At 37.9% G+C, this 23,621-nt stretch overlaps 2 protein-coding genes across 5 annotated transcripts in view; one reads left to right on the forward strand and one right to left on the reverse strand.

Annotated features, from left to right (window-relative positions):
• The window catches only part of hddc2 (HD domain containing 2), a 37,962-nt gene extending 33,246 nt beyond the window's left edge, over nucleotides 1-4,716 (forward strand). Inside the window, exons 6-7 of the mRNA XM_062979085.1 lie at nucleotides 2,376-2,409; nucleotides 4,529-4,716. Coding sequence (XP_062835155.1) covers nucleotides 2,376-2,409; nucleotide 4,529 — 35 coding nt within the window. The 3' untranslated portion in view covers nucleotides 4,530-4,716. The remainder of the gene's footprint in view (nucleotides 1-2,375; nucleotides 2,410-4,528) is intronic.
• Nucleotides 1-22,650, reverse strand: part of tpd52l1 (TPD52 like 1) — a 40,494-nt gene extending 17,844 nt beyond the window's left edge. For 2 of the 4 annotated variants that reach the window (XM_008119922.3, XM_008119916.3), the window contains exons 1-3: nucleotides 22,484-22,649; nucleotides 4,488-4,603; nucleotides 723-871 (exon numbers count right to left, since the gene is read on the reverse strand). In XM_008119922.3, coding sequence (XP_008118129.1) covers nucleotides 723-871; nucleotides 4,488-4,603; nucleotides 22,484-22,502 — 284 coding nt within the window. In that variant the 5' untranslated portion in view covers nucleotides 22,503-22,649. Of the gene's footprint in view, nucleotides 1-722; nucleotides 872-4,487; nucleotides 4,604-22,483 lie in introns of all 4 variants that reach the window. The other 2 variants (XM_008119910.3, XM_062979075.1) reach the window with 2 other exon arrangements.
• Nucleotides 22,651-23,621: the final 971 nt, after the last annotated feature.

Genomic DNA, 23,621 nt, shown 5'->3' on the forward strand with positions numbered 1-23,621 from the left:
ATGAGGCTGTTCTGATGTGCTGGAATGTCCTTTGTTTTCCTTCTCCATATGAAAAATTTAATTTTTTTCAAGTAAATTTGTTGTATGTTATCTCTTAAAATGTAAGTTACATTCTTATGAATCCAGATCTGCCTTTGCTGAAGTGCAAGGAAAGTACTGTGCAGAAATCAGAGGCGGCATCCTAAAATGGTACATGTCATGTAGATTAGAACAATCCACACAATTGTATCTCTGAAAGTTTCTACAAAATATGTAAGTGATTTTTAAAGAACTGAAGTGCAGCTTGGGTGATCAACTTGCTGACAGGCTAAGGTCAACAAATAACTACTCTGAGGGGAAAGCAAGCAATAAACTGTAGTTTTTACATGGGCATATCTCCTTTCCAACACTCACATCTGTGCTTTAAAAAACTAGTTTGGCTAAATATGCTGTAAGAGCCTGCGTTGTTTGTATCCCACATTTACATCCAGGGGTCTCAGAATGGCACATCATATAGCGCTCACATTTTATTCTCACAACTAACCTCTCAGATCTGACAGACATGGGAAAGCAAGTTATCCAAGTCTATCCAGTGAGTTTCATGGCCCAATGGAAGCTAAAAACCAGTCACTAAAGAGTTTAAAAAAATAGCCATTGTACAACCCAAACTTTCTGAGGACTCATGGAATAGTATTTTGTGCTACACAAGGGAAACAATGAACATGTAGGTGGTTTCCACTCACGCAGTAGTTGTCTGCACATCATGCCAGCTCTTGCTAAAGTTCTGTTTCAGTTCATTCATCATGTTGATGCCAAGCTTTTGCTTTATTTCTATAAGATGCTTCTCTTTAGCTGCTAACACTTGACGCAAAGTTGCAATTTCATCCTCAAGCTGAATAGAATTAACAAAGGAAAAGCTTGTATTATTGCTCTTCATTTTATATATATATATATATAAAACAATTCTAGACACATTTTCTTGAAGAACACAAAGGACACAGTAAAGTTAGCTAGTAAAGCAGTCCAGCAAAATAAGTTCAGCTTAATGTCATTACCCTGAAAATTTTGTTACAGGTAGTTTGTTTGCCTGATATTCCACCATTCTCCCAGCACAAGGTATGAGGGAGATTACAACTATTTAAAAAGTTAGTACAGTGCAACCTCCTTATGCATGCTCTTATCCAAAATACCTTATCCAGAATCCTGAAATACTCTGAAATCTAAAATTGTCCATATGGATGGCCGAGAGTAACAACGTTGCTTTGAGATAGTTCAATGTACGCAAATTTGTTTCATGTATAAAATTATTAAAATACTTTATTAAATGAACTTCAGGACATGTTGTATAAGATATACAGGCAGTTCCCAAGTTATGAACAATATTCTGCAGGTTTGTTTTTAAGTTGAATTTGTATGTAAATTGGAACAAGTACGTTTTAAAGTATGTCTCCAGCTCTCTTGCTCTCTCTCTTTCTCTCTCTATATATATATGCATGCATGCATGCATTGGATAGCATAGGGAAGGGTGAACACCCCATGGTGCTTGTCCTGCTGTCTGTACCCCTGTTCAGAAGATTTCGCCGCACTTTCTGTCCCTCTTTGGCGAAGACACCTTTTTCCCCGTGATAACTCTTTCAGGAGTGAATTTCCCTTCCGAGGGGTAGATTTTTCTCACTTCCTGTTGTCTCAGCCCCATTCTTAACTGAGTCATTTATATGTTGGATGTTTGTAACCTGGGGACTGCCTGTACATGAAATATAAATTAATTTTGTTTTTAGACCTGGGTCTCATTGCTAGATATCTCATTGTGTACATATATGCAAATATACATATTCCAAAATCCCCCAAAAATCTAAAATCTAAAACACTTCTAGTCCCAGGCATATTGGATATAGAATAGCTGCCTTGAATCCATGTAAGGTGAAAGGTGGGATATAAATAAAGTTAATAAAGAAAATAAAATATTCAACCTGTACTTGCAATTAATTTACTGCTTGGAACACGACATTTGTGGTATTGCAAAAATACTTAGAAATATGGCATATTTATGTGCATTATGATTGCTGTTAATTAATTGCCAGTTGCAGGTTTTTTTTAAAAAAAAAAGCAGCATGAGGGTGAATAATATGAGTGCAGATGTTAAATACCAGCAATTAACCATATGAAAGGGCATGCCAATAATGTAATTATTGTCTCATCAAATACAAAATATTGTGTGTGTTTTTTAAAAAAAAAACCTACACAAGGACATTGATGCTGCTGAATATCCTAGTGCAAATTTTTCCATAACAGTTTATTTAAAAGTATGAAAATTTAGGATTATCTGATAAATTAAAATTGTGGCAGACACTGAAGCAATATGTTTGCCAATGTGTTTATGTATTTATTATCCATAGTGGCTTCAATGGAAGATCCCCACTTTGTGATCTGGTAAGTTCTGCTATGTGTAAAGATCTCCATACTGAAGTGTCGTGAGCAGATGGCCTGGAAATAATCTTGCTCTTTAAGAGAGGCTGTCTGCATTAACGGTAGAAAACTAGCTTCTGCTAGCCTGCAGAGCTAGAAGAATGCGTCTTAGCAAGAAGCAAACCAACAAGGGGAAGCCTGTATTTTCTGTGCTGTTTTTAGAATAAAACAAGTTAAAGAGAGCCCCCAATTTGTTCTGGTAAAGAAAAATATTATAAATAAAAGGGGGAAAGGATCTAGCTGGGTACCTAATTGAGCAATATGCCTTCACTGACTTCAGAAAACCTAATCAGAACTGGTTTATCTTTTTAAGATGTCTTATTTCTGTCCTATTAGATAAATGGCTAGAGGATTATAAACAATTAAAATTCTGACTGCTCAAACTGCAGTTCTCTTTATCACAATATTCCAATATATTAATGTTTCGAAGTAAAATAAATTTCCTACAAAGAATCATCCAGCAAGGCCAATTTGGCATACACATATACTGTATGGCTGAATGCACTATTAGTCTCAACTAGAGCAAACTGAGGGAATTGGATGGGACTTTCTAGCCATCATCACCTATGTCAGTTCCACTAATTTCAATAAACTGGGATGATATTGATGCAGCCCACTGTGAGCAATTTCACTATCATTAGGCCACTGCTTGCCATTTTTACATATGAATAATAGTTTTTCAAAAGATTCTCCACAGAAATGCCCAGAAATAGCTTTTAAAAAACCAGCCATATATACAAAAGAAAATGGTCTACTGTCAGTGGTCATCATTCTAATACATACAATATATTCATAAATATCTGCAAAACCTTCACAATATTTGTGCAATTTACAAATTATCAACTCAAAATAATAATGAAATTGTGATTATATGAAATTTTGAAAATATAAAGCTTATAACAGTTAATCTGGAAGTGATGGCTTCCCAATTATGGGAATAGACACAATTCTGGCTTTTAGGATACTCTTGAAATGGGAATGAATCTATTCCAAGGATTTTATGACACACATAGATATTTTCAAAGGTACCAAAAACTAGAAGACAAGGAACTCCCATTGGAAGCACTGAAGCTACTCTAAGCAAACATGAATTCATTATAGCTTTGCAAAAGTGTAATTTCTGAAAATTTCCAGGCATTTCTAAATACAAATCCCCAATGCATTTCCTTTCTACAGTGTATTTATATGCTACTTGAATGTTGTGAACAATTTAGAACAAGAGCTGACCTAGATTCTACAACAGTTATAACTTAATAACACTCAGTATTGTGGTATGTGCCTCGAGGATGGGGGCCTTAACCTCTATTCACATCAAGAAGAATGCTAGATTTGGGAAGAAGACTTGTCCAGTTAAACATCAAATTCTATGTTCCTGCTCTTCGGTACTTTCTCAAGGAGAGGTTGAGAGGGAGATGTGACATGCAAATAGGCAAACTAAATAGGACTGTTTTTCAAGTATATTAACAAAAACTGTTTTGCTTGTAAAACTAAGCTGAAGAGATTCAAAATTATTCTGTTTATCACATTTATATTCAAGCTCCCTCTCCCAAAAACTCAGAGAAACAAACATAGAATTTCCCCCATTTTGTCCCTGAAACAAATGTCAAGTGGAAAAATTAAACAAATAAATTTGCCCGGAAATAGAAGTGTAATTCATTTTTCTAGGACATAGTTTCCTAAGCTGCCCAACAAACTATGCACCATGTTACATTCATTCTCTTCTCAGTCCATCAGTCTGTGTGCAAGATTATGCCTGTTTAAGGAAACACTCATTATAAGGAGTATTTGGGCACCTACTTCCCTGTCTCCGGTTTCTTTTAAATCAGGAAAATTGAACCTTGTTCACCCCATGTGGGTACCATTTTGTAAATGTTAAAGTCATGATAGTGTCAAAAGACTCTACTGTAATGTATAGGAAATTTCAATACCCCCCATTCATTTTTACAAGCAATAGGTGCTTCAGAATAGAGAATTTTGGTCTTAGAAATATTTTCCTGAATCAGATCTTGAAATGATATATCAAGAAGATTAATGAATATTACCTTTTCAAGTTCTATTTTTAACTCTTCTCGTTCTTCCTCAGAAATCATACTGGTAAAATCAACATCGGTGACCATGTCTTCATCTGCTTCATGTAATACTTGTCTTTGCAACAGACCTTTGGAATTAAAAGACAATGAAAGTTGGGATAAATCAATGTGCAGAAAAAAAGAATGCAAAGATTTCCAATACACTTTCCACTTTTAATAAAGCAACTAAGCTGGTTTGGAATTCTCTCTGCCTTTTATAAATCCTTTGAAAGCTTTAAAAAATAATTACTTGGACTCTTAACAAGGAGGAGCATAGGGCTTAGCAGCAAAGCAAATACTATGCAAACTTAAGGAACGAGACACAATCCCTATGATCTCCAAGGCTACAGGGATGGCAATACCTCTGCCTGAAATCTTGGAAAATCATTGCCAAGTGAAATAGAGAGTAATTAGTTATTGTCCATGACACTACCAATAAGAACACAACACCAAATTGCAGTGAAATCCCAAAACAGACAAAACCCAAATCTCTACAAACTTGATATGTGGTATGTGTTTGCAGCCTACACTGAAACATGTAATAATTACACCTGACTATCTAAGTGTCCTTTCCTACCTGACTACATTTCTGGGGTGGTGAGTCTGTGTACCTCAAAAACATAAGAGACTAGGCTGAAGACCCACAATGCTGCTGTAGGTTTTCCCATGTCAGGCTTTTACAGAGAAGCCAGGCTAAAATGACGAACAGTTAATGGGCAGCTACAGTAGTGAAGGGTGATGCTGGCAGAGGATCTTTCAGAGACAATGGCAGTAACACCACTGCTAACACTTGTCAATATTGTACAAAAGGAGGCATAAAACCGCCTTTGAATATCTTTCACCAAGAAACCCAATTAGACAATTTAAAATGAAACAAAGGATAGCGCCTGGAGACTACTAGGTCAGGCGGCACTCAGTGAGATACTGGGGTCAAACAGACCCAGTGGCTAAATGAGGCAATTGGATTGAATTTTACAAGACCAACAGTTTGTTCGATGCAAACATATTATCCAGCAAACAACAAAAAGATCTTCCACATCATCTGAATCGAAGGGAGATTGAAGCCAAGATGGTATTGCATCCGCAAGGCAATACATTACATAACCAAGTAGAAATAAAAATGCAGTGGAAACAATACACTGAAGAATTATATAAAGAAGACGAAAGGATGAAAGATTAATTCAAGGGTCAACCATTTAAAGATGACCTCTAGTTTTAGAAAGTGAAGTGAAAGGTGAACTCAGAGCACTTGAGAGAGAAAATTCACCAGGAACAGATAGCAGACAAATTGCTTCAAACTATAGAAACAGAATCTACTTTAGTTCTAACTAAAATCAGCCAACAAACAATGGTACACAGATTGGAAACACTGAACATACATTTCAATTCACAGGAAAGGGGACACCAGGTATTGCAAATAATCACAGAACCACTACTTTCATCTCCTATGCAAGGAAAGCGATGCCTAAAATTCAACAAGAAAAACTTTTTTAACATATATGGAATGAGAAATGCCAGGTGTTCAAGCTGACTCAGGATGAAGCACTAGGGATCATGTGGCAAACATACATTTGATAATAGAGTGTACCAAAAAAATTGAAAGAAAATCAGCCTGTGCTTTATAGATCATAGATCAATGAAACACTACTAAAGAAATGGGTGTGCCGCAATATTTTATTGACCCGATGTGTAACCTGTACTCAGAACAGAAGGTCACAGTTGGGATAGAATACAGAGAAACAGCATGGCTTCCGATTAGAAAAGGAATCTGGAAAGGCTGGATTTTATCACCCTGTTAAATTTACATACTGTCCTCAAAACAAGATTAAACTTGAAGGAAAGAGGTATGGAAATTGGAGGAAGGAACATCAACAATTTAATATACAATATACTGATAATACATTATTAGCAGAAAATAGAAAAAATGAACTAATTATTGAAGAAGGTCATGAAAGGAAGTGCAAATGTAGGCTTACAACTGAACATTTTTTAAAGACAGAAGTCAAGAAGAAGAATAAATGAAGAAAGAAGAATTAATGGGCAACAAGAGAGGTTTAGACATAGCCTACTCAGAGCAGGGACAAGAACTGAGCGCTCTAGTGAAGAACTTTTCAAACATTTCATGTTAGTGGTACACTTTTTAGACATGTATCATTTTGCCCCTGATGGTGCACTGGGTTAAACTGTTGAGTTGCTGATCTTGCTGACCAAAAGGTTGGAGGTTCGAATCTGGGGAGCGGAGTGAACTCCCACTGTTAGCTCCGCTTCTGCCAACCTAGCAGTTTGAAAACATGCAAATGTGAGTAGATCAATAGGCACAGCTTCGGCAGGAAGGTAACGGCACTCCATGCAGTCATGCCGGCCACATGACCTTGGAGGTGTCTACGGACAACGTCGGCTCTTCGGCTTAGAAATGTAGATGAGCATAACCCCCAGAGTTGGACACGACTAGACTTAAAGTCAGGAGAAAACTTTTACCTTTACCCTATCATTTTGCAACACTGTAATTCAGTTTTACTAATAAATCAGAAGTTAAACTAATCCCTTATCAAATATACAAACCCATACATAAATTGTAATAATGAAATGTATAGGGATACAATATAGCTAATGAAAACCTTTCATTTATATATTTTAAAATTGATTATTTATTTCACATAGACTCAAAAGTTTCTCATATGTTCACAAGGTGCACAAGTTTAGAAAGTTCTGCCTTAAAGTATTCACCAAGGAGGCACCAGTCCTGGAAAGGGAAGAAAGTGACCATAAAACACAAACAGCTCAACCTTCTTCTGAAAGATCTGTACTCCATGGGACCCTTGCATTATAAGGAATGTCTTACACACACACACACACACACACACACACACTATCCATCCGGTGTGAAGCCATTCTTCATATATTTCCAGTCACCTCAATTTAACTGTAGGTGGAATGAAGACAGGACCTCTTCAACGATGTCACCTCGTTTCAACTAAGACTCCTAGGATTTGATTGCATTGAGCCATACTCAGCAACAAGCATTGAATCCCATTGCCCCTTTCCCTGTCCACACTTGGCTCAGGACACTGAAGTAGTGACTCCCAAAAGTCTAGTGCTCCAAGTGTTTTGGACTTTAACTCCCAGAAGCCTGGCTACCAATCCAAAGGAGGAAGCCCTACCATTCCCATTAGGATGCACCAGGCCCTCCAGGTAGTCTGTGTTCCCTGCAGTGGAAAAAGGAGACCTGAGGAGCACATGGCTTTGCCCCCTGTTTGCTGCTTACCAGAGATGAGGAGGAGTAAGTCACTACATAATGTTTTCTCCTCCACTGCTGGAAAATGCAAATTGCAATCAAGAAATCAGAAGACTAGGACATGACAGGACATGTGAAGGAAGTAGATAAAATCCTGAAGTGTAAAGATATATAACTGAATACTAGAATTGGGAGTATCCATGCTATCCTATTTTCCATTTTATTAAATATTATTATGGCTGAACAGTAAAAAAAAAAAGCTGATAGGAAGAAAATCAATTTGTTTGACATGCAGTACTGGAGAAGAGTTCTACAGACAGTGTGGATTGATAAGATGGCAAATCAACGAGTCCTAGAGCAAATCAAGACAAAACTTTCACTAGAAGCCAAAATGACTAAGCTGAGACTGTTGTGCATTGGACATATTGTGAGAAGACATAAATCACAAGAAAAGACAAGAATGCTTGATAAAGTAGGAGGCAATCAGAAAAAGGAGAATCACTTTACAGATTGATGGACTCAAGGAAGTTACAGCCCTGAGTCTGCAAGACCTGAGTAGGCTGTTAATGATAGGGTGGCCCCTGCTGAATCTAATACGTTAAATTTACTGAGATCTCAGTCCTGTTGGAACATACAATATTCCGCTGCTTTCGATACAAAACCACTTCATGTTAATGCCTTAAGGCTTTAAAGCAATCTAAAAAAACATCCAATTTACTAAGGGTTAGGAGTGGTCATCAGGTCACGTGATTGTTACACCAAAAAAATCCAGCTCTCCTGACTGAATTGCTTTTTCTTTCCCCTCCTTTTTATGTTGGATTCGGTGTTTGTATATGGGCACATTTGCAGGTCAGCATTTTACTTCCCCCTTCTCTACCAGCTTCACTTTGTAGAGGCTCACATGGGCAATTGGAATGAAGGGAAAACAAAGACTATTTAAAAAAAACCCCAGCAACTACTGTAGTCTTTGGCCAGACATAAACCTATATGACAAATATGTGCACAGAATAAAAAAAAATCATTGAAGGGACCAAACAATTTGGAGGGGGGCAGCTTTGTGGCTTTCCAAACTGAACTCAGTATGTATGTACATACTGAACTCAGTATGTAAACCAGGGTGTGTGGGTCAAACAGGGACAGGGATAGTATGCAGTGGAGCTGGGATATAGTCCCAATGTAGACTCAGTTATGGAGGTCTCCTATTCACAGGGTTGCCATCAATCAAAGTCAGTTTGATGATAGTTAACAACAATTTGACACATGTTGTCTCCATCTCCTTAGACAGGATTTTCACATATCCTTCATAGTATGAAATTATTTGCTTTTATTTTCACAAACACCTTTTCAAATTACTGGCTCAGTATACATATAATGAATTTGGGAAAACATTTAGTGAAAGAATCATAGAAGTATCAATGTGTACTCGCACGCAATGTTTCTTGGATAGAACATGGACAGACCAGACTTTTTTCATTAACCTTTCCAATATGTATGAAAAAGGGAAGTATGATGTTAAAAAGAAGCATAGTATCTTCTGTGTATTGACTTTTGTGTGGGCTAATATTAGGACACCAACTTGGCCTGGTTTAAACAAAAGATTAGCAGAATCACTGTCTTTCCACCCCTAAATGTGAAGAAAGTTAAGCTTGTACCAGGAAACTCCTTTCTGTTTAGTCTCTTCCCTTTTAAATACTTTATATCTGAAGTAAAATTATGCAATGCATCAAATAATAAATTTATTGCTCATATTTATGATTTAATTTGTTATTTGTTATTTAATTTTTCATGATATATGCAGATATAATTGCAAAATGTAGCTTTTCACAATTTTTAAATTAGTTTTCGGTTTGAATAGATAAATAATGGTAAATGCATTGCTGCATTACTCATTCCATTTAAGTTTACAGGAGTCAAGGTTAATTCCCTGCCTGCAAAACTGAAGAAATAAAACAAATGTGCTAGAATAATGTGGGCTATATTTTTGTTTATTTTTATTCTTACACTTAAAAAAATACAGCATTGAAGGAAAAAAACCTAACAGCCTTTCAATTGAAATCTGCAAACAAGGGGAAACAGACATTAGGTAATACATTTCTAATCTTTTAGCAAATTATACTTTGAAACATTGGAAGCCCCTGCTAACCTGAACTGCATTATAGTCAGTGTAGACTTATATAATGCAGTTTTAACTTGCACTGAATTGCATTATATAGATCTATGCTGTTCATATAATGCAGTTCAGACTGCATTATATGTCAGTGTACTCATAGATCCAGTCACAAACTTTGGTATGCTTATCTTGCAACACAATCTTATGTCCATTCAACAGAGAGGGAATGCATTGTTCATGTTGATTTGTGAGCTGAACTTGTTTGTAAACACATTTGAATTGATTACGCTGATGTCTATTCAAAGTTTTCATCTGAACACTGTCTGAAGCAGACCAAAGCTGAAAACGAGCCTTTGCGCTTCACTCATTTATCTCAAAATGCTAGCAAATGCTTTTGAAAAAACTTTAATCTTTTAAACACGCTTTAACTTGTTAATTGTATTCCATATGCTTTCACTCTATTCTACACATACAGTAGAGTCTCTGTTATCTGACTTCCGCTTATCTGACACTCCGTATTATCTGACGCGCCGGCCACATCTCGCTCCTCCCAGTGGACACCCGGTGCTTGGAGAGGCCTGCTGTTATTTGTTGAGAAACAGCTGTTTTTCTATGCAGCAATGTGCAGAAGATCCTTTCAAGTGCCGGGTGCTTGCCGGGAGGGAAAGTCTCATCCCCTCGGCAAGCACCCGACTTGGAGAGGCCCGCTGCGCGTTGCTGGCTAGAAAAACAGTTGTTTTTCAGCAACGCGCAGTTTTTCCTTAACCCCTTATTATTCAACATTTTCGCTTATCCAACATTCTAATAGCCCATTTATGTTAGATAAGCCAGACTCTACTGTGATATTTATTTTAAAAATTGTTTCAATTTAGAAAGATTTTACTTGTACTTTGCCCTAAGATCTTTTGATATAAGATAGGAAAGATGTATTTCAATAAATACTTAATGGAGTTCAAAGCTTGTCAAATCCTTGAAGTCAGGCCAATTGAAGTTCTTAATTTTAAGTTACTTCTTTCTTTCTTTCCTTTTTTGGCATTACAAACAAGTTATGTACATATAAATTTGTTCATGGTTTTTTCAGTTAGTTCACACAAATACTCTCCATCCATTTGCTTCTGGCCCAGTCCATCTGTCAAATTTTAAAATTCAATGTGACCCCTGTATCCAAATGCTTGCCCATTCCTGATATGTATACATTATATATAATGTCATATATCTATATATATAAAAGAGTGATGGCATCACGGCGACTCACAAAACAATAAAACTACAGGCCCCCCAACCTCAAAATTTGACAACACAACCCATCATCCATGCCTCCAGGTTGATACAACAAAAAGAAAAGAAAAATAAAGTCCTAATTAGAGGGAGAACAATAATTTTTTTAATCCAATTGCTGCCAGTTTAGAGGGCTAATCTCTGCCCACTTGGTCGCCTAGCAACCAGCCTGTCAGCAAAGAGACAGCCAGGGTTCAGTTAGGGGACAGGCAGATTTAGGCCTAATTTAGGCTTCTTCCACAGATTATCTAATTTGCACTGGATTATATGGCAGTGTAGACTCAAGGCCCTTCCACACAGCTATATTACCCATTTAGAATCTTATATTATCTGCTTTGCACTGGATTATCCTGACTCCACACTACCATATAATCCACTTCAGTGTGCATTTTATACAGCTGTGAAGAAAGGCCTCATATAATCCACTTCTAAGCAGATAATATAAGATCATCAATATACAGTAGACTCTCTCTCACTTATCCAACATAAACAGGCCAGCAGGATAAGTGAATATGTTGGATAAAAAGAAGGGATTCAGGAAAAGCCGATTAAACAAATTAAGCACCAAAACATCATATTATACAACGAATTTGACAGAAAAAATAGTTCCATGTGCAGTAATTCTATGTAGTAATTACAGTAGAGTCTCACTTATCCAACACTCGCTTATCCAATGATCTGGATTATCCAACGCATTTTTGTAGTCAATGCTTTCATTGATATTTTGGTGCTAAATTCATAAATACAGTAATTACTACATAGTAGTGTATTGAACTACTTTTTCTACCAAATTTGTTGTCTAACATGATGTTTTGTGCTTAATTTGTAAAATCATAATTTAATTTGATGTTTAATAGGGTTATCCTTAATCCCTCCTTATTATCCAACATATTCGCTTATCCAACGTTCTGCCGGCCCGTATATGTTGGATAAGTGAGACTCTACTGTACTGTATTTACAAATTTACCACTAAAATATCACAATGAATTTAAAACACTGACTACAAAAACATTGATTATGAAAAGGCAGACTGCGTTGGATAATCCAGAACATTGTATAAGCGAATCTTGGATAAGTGAGATTCTACTTTAATATGAAATAATTACTGGGATAGAATAATGCAGAACAATATAATCTCTAAAACCAGGACAGTAAATAAACAGGGGAATTCCACACAGGAAACAATCAGGGCCAGCTAACACCTCCCAACAAAGTATTCCCATCATCAAAGTCTGGCAAATCCTCTGTTTTCTCAGGGCCACAGACAGTAGAAGCACATAAAATATCGCAAACAACACCACTCTGAAAACAAGGGAATTCCAGACAGGAAACAATCAGGGCCAGCTAACACCTCCCAACAAAAAATTCACTCAGGGAGGAAACAGCCAGGCTTTAAAGCTGCAAGGCCATTACATCCTTATCATTTTGCCTAATTGCAGCATTCATACTTGCCTCCAACAGACAAAAAAAACCAATCAGAAATATTGTATATTCACAACCTTTAGGAAACAATATCCCCTGATGGCGCAGCGTGTTAAAGCGCTGAGCTGCTGAACTTCCGGACCGAAAGGCCGCAGGTTTGAATTGGGGGAGCGGAGAGAGCCCCCACTGTTAGCCCCAGCTTCTGCCAACCCAGAAGTTCAAAAACATGCAAATGTGAGTGCATCAATAGGTACTGCTCCGGTGGGAAGGTAACGCCGCTCCATGCAGTCATCCCACATGACCTTGGAGGAGTCTACGGACAACGCCGGCTCTTCGGCTTAGAAATGGAGATGAGTACCAACCCCCAGAGTCAGACATGACTGGACTTAACGTCAAGGGAAAACCTTTACCCTTTACCTTAACTACCACCAATTCCTCAATACTTTATCTCCCATACCACAATACTTCGCCACAGCAACGCGTGGCCGGGCACAGCTAGCAATATAATATATAAACATTTCTTGGGGCTCCATGAGAAACTTTCACTTCAAAAAGGGCTTCGCAGCTGAAAAAGTTTGAGAACCCCTGGCTTACACTTATATTAACCCCACCTCTTTTTTGGTATGATTCTCTAAAGCCAGAATGTGGTATACCAAAAAACATAATCTTGAATGTAAATAAGGTTTTGTAAGAGATATTTTGCATATACAGTAGAATCTCGCTTAACCAACCTTTGATTATCCAACGTTCTGCATTATCCAACACAGTCTGCCTCTCGCCCGTATCCACAGTTGTTTCTTTAGGCAGCAAGGACTGAACCTTTTACAGATTTAACTTCCAACAATGTCATTTTATGCAATTCTATCTTTATTTGTAGTCAATTTTTTAGTAGTCAATGTTTTTGTAATCAATGTTTTCAATACATTGCGATGTTTTGGTGCTAAATTTGTAAATACAGTAATTGCCACATAATGTTACCATGTATTGAACTGCTTTTTCAGTCGATTTGTTGTAAAAAAAAAAAGATGTCTTGGTGCTTAATTTGTAAAAGCATAATGTTTAATAGGATTTCCCCTAATCCCTCCTTATTATCCAACATTTTCGCTTATCCAACTTTCTGCCAGCCCATTTATGTTGGATAAGCAAGGCTCTACTGTATTTCTAAAAAGCCATTAGAGGTTCTAGATACATTATAATGATTCGTGAATCGCAAACATTCTGTAAAATATCAAATCCAGGTTCTCTGTGCAGAACAGCACAGGCTGACCCAGCTAACACAAGTTCTTCCCTTGTTGCCATATCTAACTTTACACTTTTCTTTATCACACGGAACCACCTTCAGCACCTAATTAATACAGACCTTACAAAAACTTAAATGGAACAAAGAAATAACAAGAAACAACAAAGAAACCTGGTTGGAAGCAGGGAACACCTCCAATTTCCAAACAATACATCTGTTATGGGGAGTTGCTAAATACTAAATCCGCTCACATTCTTTTCAATGTTTTAGTCAAAATGCCACCCTTTAGCAATGCATACTGAGGCCAATTACACCATTTCATTTCTTTATAGGGAATGCACAGGTTTATTATACTTCGTGCCCGCTGCTAAAACTAATATTTGATGTCAATAGATTTTTAGAAGCAAATTGCCACCACTTTGTTGATTCAGTGCGAGAGTAATGTTGTGCCAGTTGAGGAACATTTCATAATGTTACTGAAAATATTCTTTTTCAGGGCTATACAATTTTATTTGATTCGGGCATTAAGGATGCAAAAATTAGTTCTCAACAATGGCTCAAATAAATGTAGAGATTTTAACCATTCTAAATTAACTTAAACGAGCTACTGTCCACAAAAGTTATATATTTGTTGTTGTTGGAAGAGATAAATATCATTAGTTTTCTGAATAAGAGGAAATGAGCTAATAAAAAGCGAAATGTTAAAAAAAACGAATGTTGGATTGTCAATAATTACACTTTAAAAGATAGAAAAATGATCTGCATTAGACTGCTTGTCCTTTCATTAATAAGAAGGGGCAATCAAAATTTCAGCTATACCCATATCAAGGAAATTTTACTCAGATTTAGGACATATTCACAGCAAAGAGGAAAGAAAAATCGAATTCATAGCACAAACGTATGTTGAAATTTTGATACTACAAATACACCCTTCCTGCATTCTTTTTGCAGACAAGTAAAGACTTATCTATCTTGACAGACATTTGATGAGTGACTGCATAGGCCTGTCTCATCTAAATACTCTGCTGGATCCTGTTAATTATTATGTGTGTTTGTCTAATGTCTTAATACAATATATGTTAATCTGGTTTTAATTTAAATAATGCATTTTTAACTTGCTGAAAGTCACATTGAATCCTAAACTAGGGAAAAGGCATGACAGAAACAGAAGTAAGAAATGTTGAGAAAAACATCTGACAATGAACAAAAGGAAGGAAAGGGACCCCCATGGGCATCTAGTCCAACCCCTTCAGGCAGGCAGGAAGACACAGCCAAAGCCCTCCCAACAGACAGCCATTAGGAATCAGTTCAAAACCCTCCAGAGAATGAGACTCCACTGGATTTCCTGACAGCCTATACCTCACTCCAGTTGGAAGAGACCACCAAAGAGCACCTAATCCAACCCCCTTCAGCCAGGCCGAATCGCACAATCAAAACACCCATGGAGTTTTAATCACTACAGAAGTGGAGTGCTGGTGCTGTTCAATTATAACTTTTGTGATTTGCACAATTTATTGACTGACTTGCAATACTTACAACTAAAATGAGTAAGTTTCTAATTAAGAAAAGAAAATCTGTTGACAAACAGCTATTCTATTCAGTCAATTTCCTCTAAAAGGAGTCTTATTAACTTTAAAAAATATTTGTATTCATCAATACATATACCTGAAACACTCAAATTCATAGTCAAAAATCTCTTTTTCCTATACTGAAGTTTTACAAAGATGGTATCTTTGTGTTGTCAAAGGCTTTCATGGCTGGAATAACTATGTTGTTGTGCATTTTCCGGGCTATATGGCCATGTTCCAGAAGCATTCTCTCCTGACGTTTCGCCCACATATGGCAGGCATCCTCAGAGATTGTGAGGTATATTGGAAAACCAAGCAAGGGAGGTTTATATATCTGTGGAAGGTCCAGGATGGGAGAAAGAACTCTTGTCTGTTGGAGGGCAGATGTGGGCGAATCGTCAGGAGAGAATGCTTCTGGAACATGGCCATACAGCCCGGAAAATGCACAACAACCCGATGACATCTTTATTTGTTGTATATCCATCCTGAGTCTACTCGGGGAGATAGGGCAGAAAACAAATAAAGTTTTTTATCATCATCATCATCATCACCACCACCACCACCACAGTCATCATTATCTTGGCAATACAAAGACAGCCTCACCATACGTTTTTCTTGGTCAGATTTGTTGAAAGGGGTAAAGAAAACAACCAACACTATAAAATGCTTACTGAGGCCAAGCTCAGAGACAATATCATAGATTAGTATTTTTTCCAGTCTCATACAAACTTCAATGTGTACTCTTCATGTAGAGATACTGTGACCTTTCTCCCTGGCTGGCAGACAGAATCTAGATGAGATCTCTTCTGAGGATCAGCTAAGCCTAGGCCTTCTTAACTCCCATGGAGACACATCAGCCGTAGTACATCATTTGCTATCACCACCCCTTTGCCCTCAGGGCAACCTACACTGAGAGTCAACTCATTAATGTCTGATAGAAAACCCATGACAGTATTGCAGCTACATATAGTATAATCACTGTGATCATTAGGAAAAAGAGAGCATTTGCAATTGCTTATTAATCCTAAATTAGACCATTATAAAATTCATACAATTATTACAAAAGGATGTCTAATTATGGTGATGTCTCAAAGTAAAATGAGACAAAAATTGTATCAATGAATCAATGTGATATAGAAATAGGAAGGATGAACCACTTACCATCCATCACCACTAGCAGTAGCATCGTGAGTTCTAACTAATGCCTTCTGGACCTTTTTTAAAAAGTACCAAGTCCAGGAAAATCCATAGGCTATAAACATGGTCCTTTGTGCGATCCCATTCATACATACATCCAAATCAACAGGTAGCCCTAGTTACAATCTTTCAGTCTTATAGTAGATACTGATCTAGAATCAATGCTTTCCCACTGCCTTTTTCAGTTCTGTGGAAACCACAGCAACCCAAGTTCCTATCATGTCTAAAATCCAGATAGTAATCCTGTCTGCAACTATCTTTGACTCTGTCAAAATAAGTGGCATCCAGATCAGAAGGAAAGCAAATGATATTATTGTAAATTGGCAAGAGGATTTCATCTGATCTCCTGATTTTTTAAGAGTAAAGGCTTTTCACAAATTACTGCCATATAGTATACTTTAAGGCAGTATACTTGAATACTTTTTTTTGGGGGGGGGGGGGGTGTTTGGTGATTATTGTTTTCTATGGTGAAAGGAACTAGCACCTAATTTCTGCCTCTTGGATACAATATTTCCTTCTTTTTCTTGGAAACTGTTCTTGGAAACTCATCAGGGATTGGCAGCCAATGGCTCAGGATCCAGTACTAGTCCAGAGATTGCCACTTTGAGTCATAATGCTCCACTCGTTTTTCAATGACACTTATTTTGAGGGGAGTATTTTTCTCATTTGCACTTTAGTTGTTGACCCAGCAATTGTAGAACCCTCTAAAACACTAAGGTGCTGCTAAAGCTCTATAGATGTGATGGATTTACAATATATCCAAGGGACATAAAACCCATATATCCTATCGTTGCAGACATTTTCATTTGACAACTGTTCATTATGTTTCTCTGTTTTATCGAATAAAGTAAATCAGAGCAAAATAGGATATTAATGGTCTTCAGCACCATGTTCCTGCTCCAAACTGCTTGCCTCACAGTGGGATCTAACACTTTTAAAAACAAGGAAACCTATTCATAGATAGCCTACATTATATCTAGTTGGGCTTTAAGTGCAACAGGCCTTTTTATCAGTCTATAAAGGATATTTGTGACATTGTCATGCAAGTTAATTTAGATTACATACTGGAGAATTTGTAATAATGTTTGTATTTTGTGTTGGAAGATAATTTCCTGATATTATTAATGAATATTATTGACAAAATTAGAAGTTTTAAAACATGAGAAAGAGAGAAAAAATACAGCAATTGAGGCAGAATTATTAAACAAGCATCTAGTTAATCAGCTTCTTCTCAGCACTGTATGAAGGGTTTAAGGTGTATGCTTTTTACTTGAAAATGATTGCTCCCACCACAAGTGTCGAACACTGTAATCACGTTTTCCTTATCTCACAACCTTTTCTGAGCAAACACAAAACAACCACTGAATACACTTTTATAGGCCTAACATAATATCTCACAACGTGTAGAAAGCAGTTAGCAACATAGCCACTAGATGTATTCTGGGTAATCCCTCAAAATAAGGTTTAAAGGCTAAGCCTTTTTACCAAGTCTCTGTAAGAATGGTGAACTTTGAATTCTCTAACCCTTGATCATTTTAGACCCAAACAATTAAATGCCATGTAGAGTAGAAGGGCAGTTAATGTGCGAGGTCAGTCATAATGGATTCCCACAGTTACACATTAGTCCTCCAATAAGAAACCATTTATGACGGAGCACTTATACATTCATTTGACACAATATCTTGACAGGAAACTGTCACTGGATACGAACACCTTAGAAAATGGTTGATGGAGCAATCATGTCTATCGAGAACAAACAGTGGGGGCTACATGTTTTGAAATGCTGCATACAATTATGCATTTAGGGTATTTGTCCCCGACTTATTTCTGTCTATTACATTTAATACACTTGAACTCCACCTTTGATATTACTTCACTCATTATAGTGTCAGAGTGCATCCAGGGGCTTTAATCCCACAACCAGCAATGTCTCTACAATGTGCATGCTAACAGAAATTTCTGCATCCATTGAACCAATTTTTTTATTCGTGTCAGAAGCGACTTGGGAAACTGCAAGTCACTTCTGGTGTGAGAGAATTGACTGTCTGAAAAGACGTTGCCCAGGGGACGTCCGGATATTGATGTTTTACCCGCCTTGTGGGAGGCTTATCTCATGTCTCCGCATGGGGAGCTGGACCTGACAGAGGGAGCTCACCAACTCTCCCTGGATTTGAACTGCCGACCTGTCAGTCTAGCAGTCCAGCCGGCACAAGGGTTTAAACCATTGCACCACCAGGGGCTATTGACCAAATGTAACATATACATATGAGTGCATACACAGTGTACAATATTATATCTGATCTTTGAAGGAAGTCTAGATAAACACAACAGGTTTTGATCCTATATATTATGTATTTGTAGAGGGTCTATTGCACTTGGCTGCATATACAAAGCAGTGATTTATGAAATGGCATCAGGTTCCAGATACATGATTTATTAAGAGAGACTAATGATTAGTTAATGTATCTGAAGAACACCTCTTCAATTTTTCTGAGGACTCGATATCAGTTTATATTTTAAAAAACAAAACAAAAAAGCTCTGAGAACTAATTCCTACTGTGTCAGTTGAGAGAGATTTTGGGGTGTTCCTTTAAAAAAAAAACAATCCATCTATGGACTAAATGTATACAGGCAGTCCCTGAGTTACAAGCATCCTACTTACAAATGACTCATAGTTAAGAACAGGGGTGAGACAACAGGAAGTGAGAGAAATCTATCCCTGGAAAGGTTATCATGGGGAAAAGGTGTCTCAAAACTTTTATCTAATTATCTAATGTAAATAAATTTTCAAGCCATTCATAACACATTACTTTTTTTACATTTGCAATGTTTCTACAAACAATTCAACATGAAAAGCATTCTCCAATGATTCTGTGTGCCAAGAAAAAAATGTAAAATACATGAGATTGTCTGAGTCACAAGAAGAGGATTACTTTTTCCAGTGAGGACAGAGGTAATTAAAAGCCAAACACTGTATGGAAAAACTCTAACTGGATACTCTGTTATTAATAAGAAGCATTTTAATGCTTGTCCATTTCCATCTGAAAATCATGACATATGGAATAAACCAAGTGTATAAGGAGACATAGCAAATTAAGTTATCTGTTGGTCAATACAGCAAAAACAAATAAAGCAATGAAGCGGGAAAAATGGTTTATGGTGCAGTAAATTTTAAAAGATAAGTTTGCTATATATTGCTGAGCCTGTTATACAGCAAGCAAAGCTCTGGAGAGATAAGACTGTGATAACCTAGATGGAAACATTTATTTATATACCGCACAGAGGATCATTAGTGGACTAAAACTTGGGAACATCTTATGAATGCTGTTTCATCTCCAAAGTCCGAAAGAGCTTTTAATTGAACACATACATCATTATCCAGGAGTGATTACTATAAAATCAAGAAATGAACTTTGGTGATACCCTGTTTCCCCTCCAATAAGACATCCCCAGAAAATAAGACCTAGTAAAGGTTTTGCTGAATTGCTAAATATAAGGCCTCCCCCGAAAGTAAGACCTAACAAAGCTTTTGTTTGGAAGCATGACCACCAAACAGAACAGCATGCAGGATCAGTAAATGTACATACCATAGAGTGTTGTACATGGAAATAATGGTAGGAACAAGAAATTCTTGATAGGATTCAGTTTGTCTGGTTATGCTGGTTTGTGATGACAACTACTGTACAGTATATAATAAATGTTCATTTTTTTTGTTCAACAATAAATGTGAATTCTTCATGGAAAAATAAGACATCCCCTGAAAATAAGACCTAGAGCATCTTTGGGAGCAAAAATTAATATAAGACACTGTCTTATTTTCGGGGAAACACGGTAGGTGTAACTCACTTGTTAGTCACATAGGAAGAGGCAGAGAGGACAGAGATAAGACAGAGCCAGTGAAAACTGCAAATACTTCCAAAGGAAAGTGTACTTTTAGTATCTGTGCATAAAATAGGATGTTTTCCAAACAGATTTCAGACAGTGGGTTGCTGTGAGTTTTCCGGGCTGTATGACCATGTTCTAGAAGCATTCTTTCCTGAGATTTTGCCTACATCTATAGCAGGCATCCTCAGAGGTTGTTGAGGTCTGTTGGAGACTAGGTAAATGCGGTTTATATATCTGGAAGTTCCAGGGTGGGAGAAAGAACTCTTGTCTGCCTGAGGCAAGTGAGAAAGTTTCAATCAATCACCTTGATTAGCACTGAAAAGCCTTGCAGTTTCAATGCCTGGCTGATTCCTGACTGGGGGAATCCTTTGTTGGGAGGTGTTAGCTGGCCCTGATTGATTCCTGTTTGGAATTCCCCAGTTTTCAGAGAGTTGTTCTTTATTTACTATTTAGAGTATTTTAATACTGGTAGCCAGATTTTGTTCATTTTCATGGTTTCCCCCTGTCTGTTGAAATTGTCCACATGCTTGTGGATTTCAATGGCTTCTCTGTATGGTCTGACATGGTGGTTGTTAGAGTGATCAAGCATTTCTGTGTTCTTAAATAATATGCTGTATACAGGTTGTCTGAAAGCATATGGACAATTTCAACAGAAAGGAGGAAACTATGAAAATGAACAAAATCTGGCTACCAGTATTAAAAAAAAACCTCTAAAATTAGGACTGTAAATAAAAAACAACACTCAGAAAACAGGGGTATTACAGACAGGAAACAATCAGGGCCAGCTAACACCTCTCGACAAAGGATGCCCCTAGGCAGAGAGCAGCCAGGCTTTGAAGCTGCAAGGCTATTTAATGCCAGTCAAGCTGACTAACTGCAACATTCACACTTGCCTCAGGCAGACAAGAGTCCTTTCTCCCACCCCATACCTTCCACAGGTATATAAACCCCATTTGCTTACCTTCCAACAGACCTCACAACCTCTGAAGATGCCTGCCACAGATGTGGGCAAAACGTCAGGAGTGAATGCTTCTGGAACATGGCCATAGAGCCTGGAAAACTGACCGCAACCCAGTGATTCCGGCCACGAAAGCTTTCGAAAACACATTATTATTATTATATTTATTTATTTATTTATTCCCTGCTTTATCTCCCTCGCAGGGGACTCAAAGCGACTTAACATAAAAGCATAGCCACAGATATACGAAACATGAAAACAGGATTAAATATAAACAATATTAAAAAAAATTCCCAGTTAAAAACCATTAAGACAAAATCAAAGGTTGAAGTGATCTGAAATACCATGATCTGAAATACCTTCATCTTTCAAAGCCTGTCTGAATCACAGGAGGAATAACTGGAGTCCAGGATTTCTAATTAGCAAATAAGGACAAGACTGTATGGTGCCTGTTTAACATAGGAATATACCTCAAGGGATATCAGATTTATTCTATCTATACCAGGCATGGGCAAAGCTGGGCCCTCCCTCCAGGTGTTTTGGACTCCAACTCCCACCATTCCTCACAGCCTCAGGCCCCTTCCTTTTCCCCCTCAGCCGCTTAAGCGGCTGAGGGGGAAAAGGAAAGGGCCCGAGGCTGTGAGGAATGGTGGGAGTTGGAGTCCAAAACACCTGGAGGGAGGGCCCAGCTTTGCCCATTCCTGATCTATACATATTGAAGATGTCGCACTTACTTCTGAGTAAATACAGGTCAGGCGTTGCCAGAATTAGAGGCGGGAGGATTAACCTTCCCCTCGCTTTCTGTTATCCCTTGGATTCAGATGAAAACTGAAGGTATTATTATAACTTTCTTCGGGTAATAAAGAAATCACTGAAAGGAATATTTGTTTCCCAAAGGGTTTGATTAAATACTTCTGGAACTGCAGAGGCATCAGGGAGAAACACATGAGCAGGTTGGGGATTTTGAACCACAAAGGGCCTTGGGAAACTTTGAAGCCGTCGCGCCTAACAGAATGAGGGATTTGTGAGACAGGGAAACCTCGCTGCCGGGCGGGACGAAGGGGGACGGGACTCACCTTCCGCCTGGGCTTCCATTTCGGGGGTCAAGCAGCCCTCCGAGTCCTCCTCTTGGGAAGAGAACGCCGGCTGCCCGCTTCCACTCCGCCGCCAAAGGAGGCTCCTGAGCCGCCGCTCCAACCGGCCGCCTTCGCTCGTTCGCTCCCGCTCGGCCGCAGACGCAGAGGCGTCTTCGCGCGCAACAGCGCCACCTGCCGGGACGCTCCCTCCTCAGCCGCCTTCACATTTATTTCCTGCCGAAAGTACAATAGAGTCTCACTTATCCAAGCTAAACGGGCCGGCAGAAGCTTGTATAAGCGAATACCTTGGATAATAAGGAGGGATTAAGGAAAAGCCTATTAAACATCAAATTAGGTTATGATTTTACAAATTAAGCATCAAAACTTCATGTTATACAACAAATTTGACAGAAAAAGTAGTTCAATACTCAGTACTGTTATGTTGTAATGACTGTATTTACGAATTTAGCACCAAAATATCACGATATATTGAAAACATGACTACAAAAATGGCTTGGATTATCCAGAGACTTGGATAAGCGAGACTTGGATAAGTGAGACTCTACTGTATTTCAATAGAGTAGTCTCACTTATCCAACGTGAACGGCCGAAAATGTTGGATAATAATGAGGGATCAAAGAAAAGCCTATTAAACATCAGATTATGTTATGATTTTACAAATTAAGCACAAAACATCATGTTTTGCAACAAATCGACAGAATTTGGGCTCGGGCTGTGGCGCAGGCTGGAGAGCAGCTGCAATGAATCACTGCAATGAATCACTCTGACCATGAAGTCATGAGTTCGATGCTCGCTCGGAGCCTATGTTTGTCTGTCTTTGTTCTATGTTAAAAGGCATTGAATGTTTGTCCATATGTGTAATGTGATCCGCCCTGAGTCCCCTTTGGGGTGAGAAGGGCGGAATATAAATGCTGTAAATAAATAATAAATAAATAAAAATCAGTTCAAGACACGGTAAGGTTATGTAGTAATTACTGTATTTACGAATTTAGCACCAAAACATTGTAATGTATTGAAAACATTGACTACAAAAACATTGGCTACTAAAAGGCAGACTGCATTGGATAATACAGAACGTTGGATGAGCGAAGGTCGGATAAGTGAGACTTTACTGTAC

Source organism: Anolis carolinensis, chromosome 1 (assembly GCF_035594765.1).
Source record: "Anolis carolinensis isolate JA03-04 chromosome 1, rAnoCar3.1.pri, whole genome shotgun sequence".
Taxonomy (NCBI): Eukaryota; Metazoa; Chordata; class Lepidosauria; order Squamata; family Dactyloidae; genus Anolis; species Anolis carolinensis.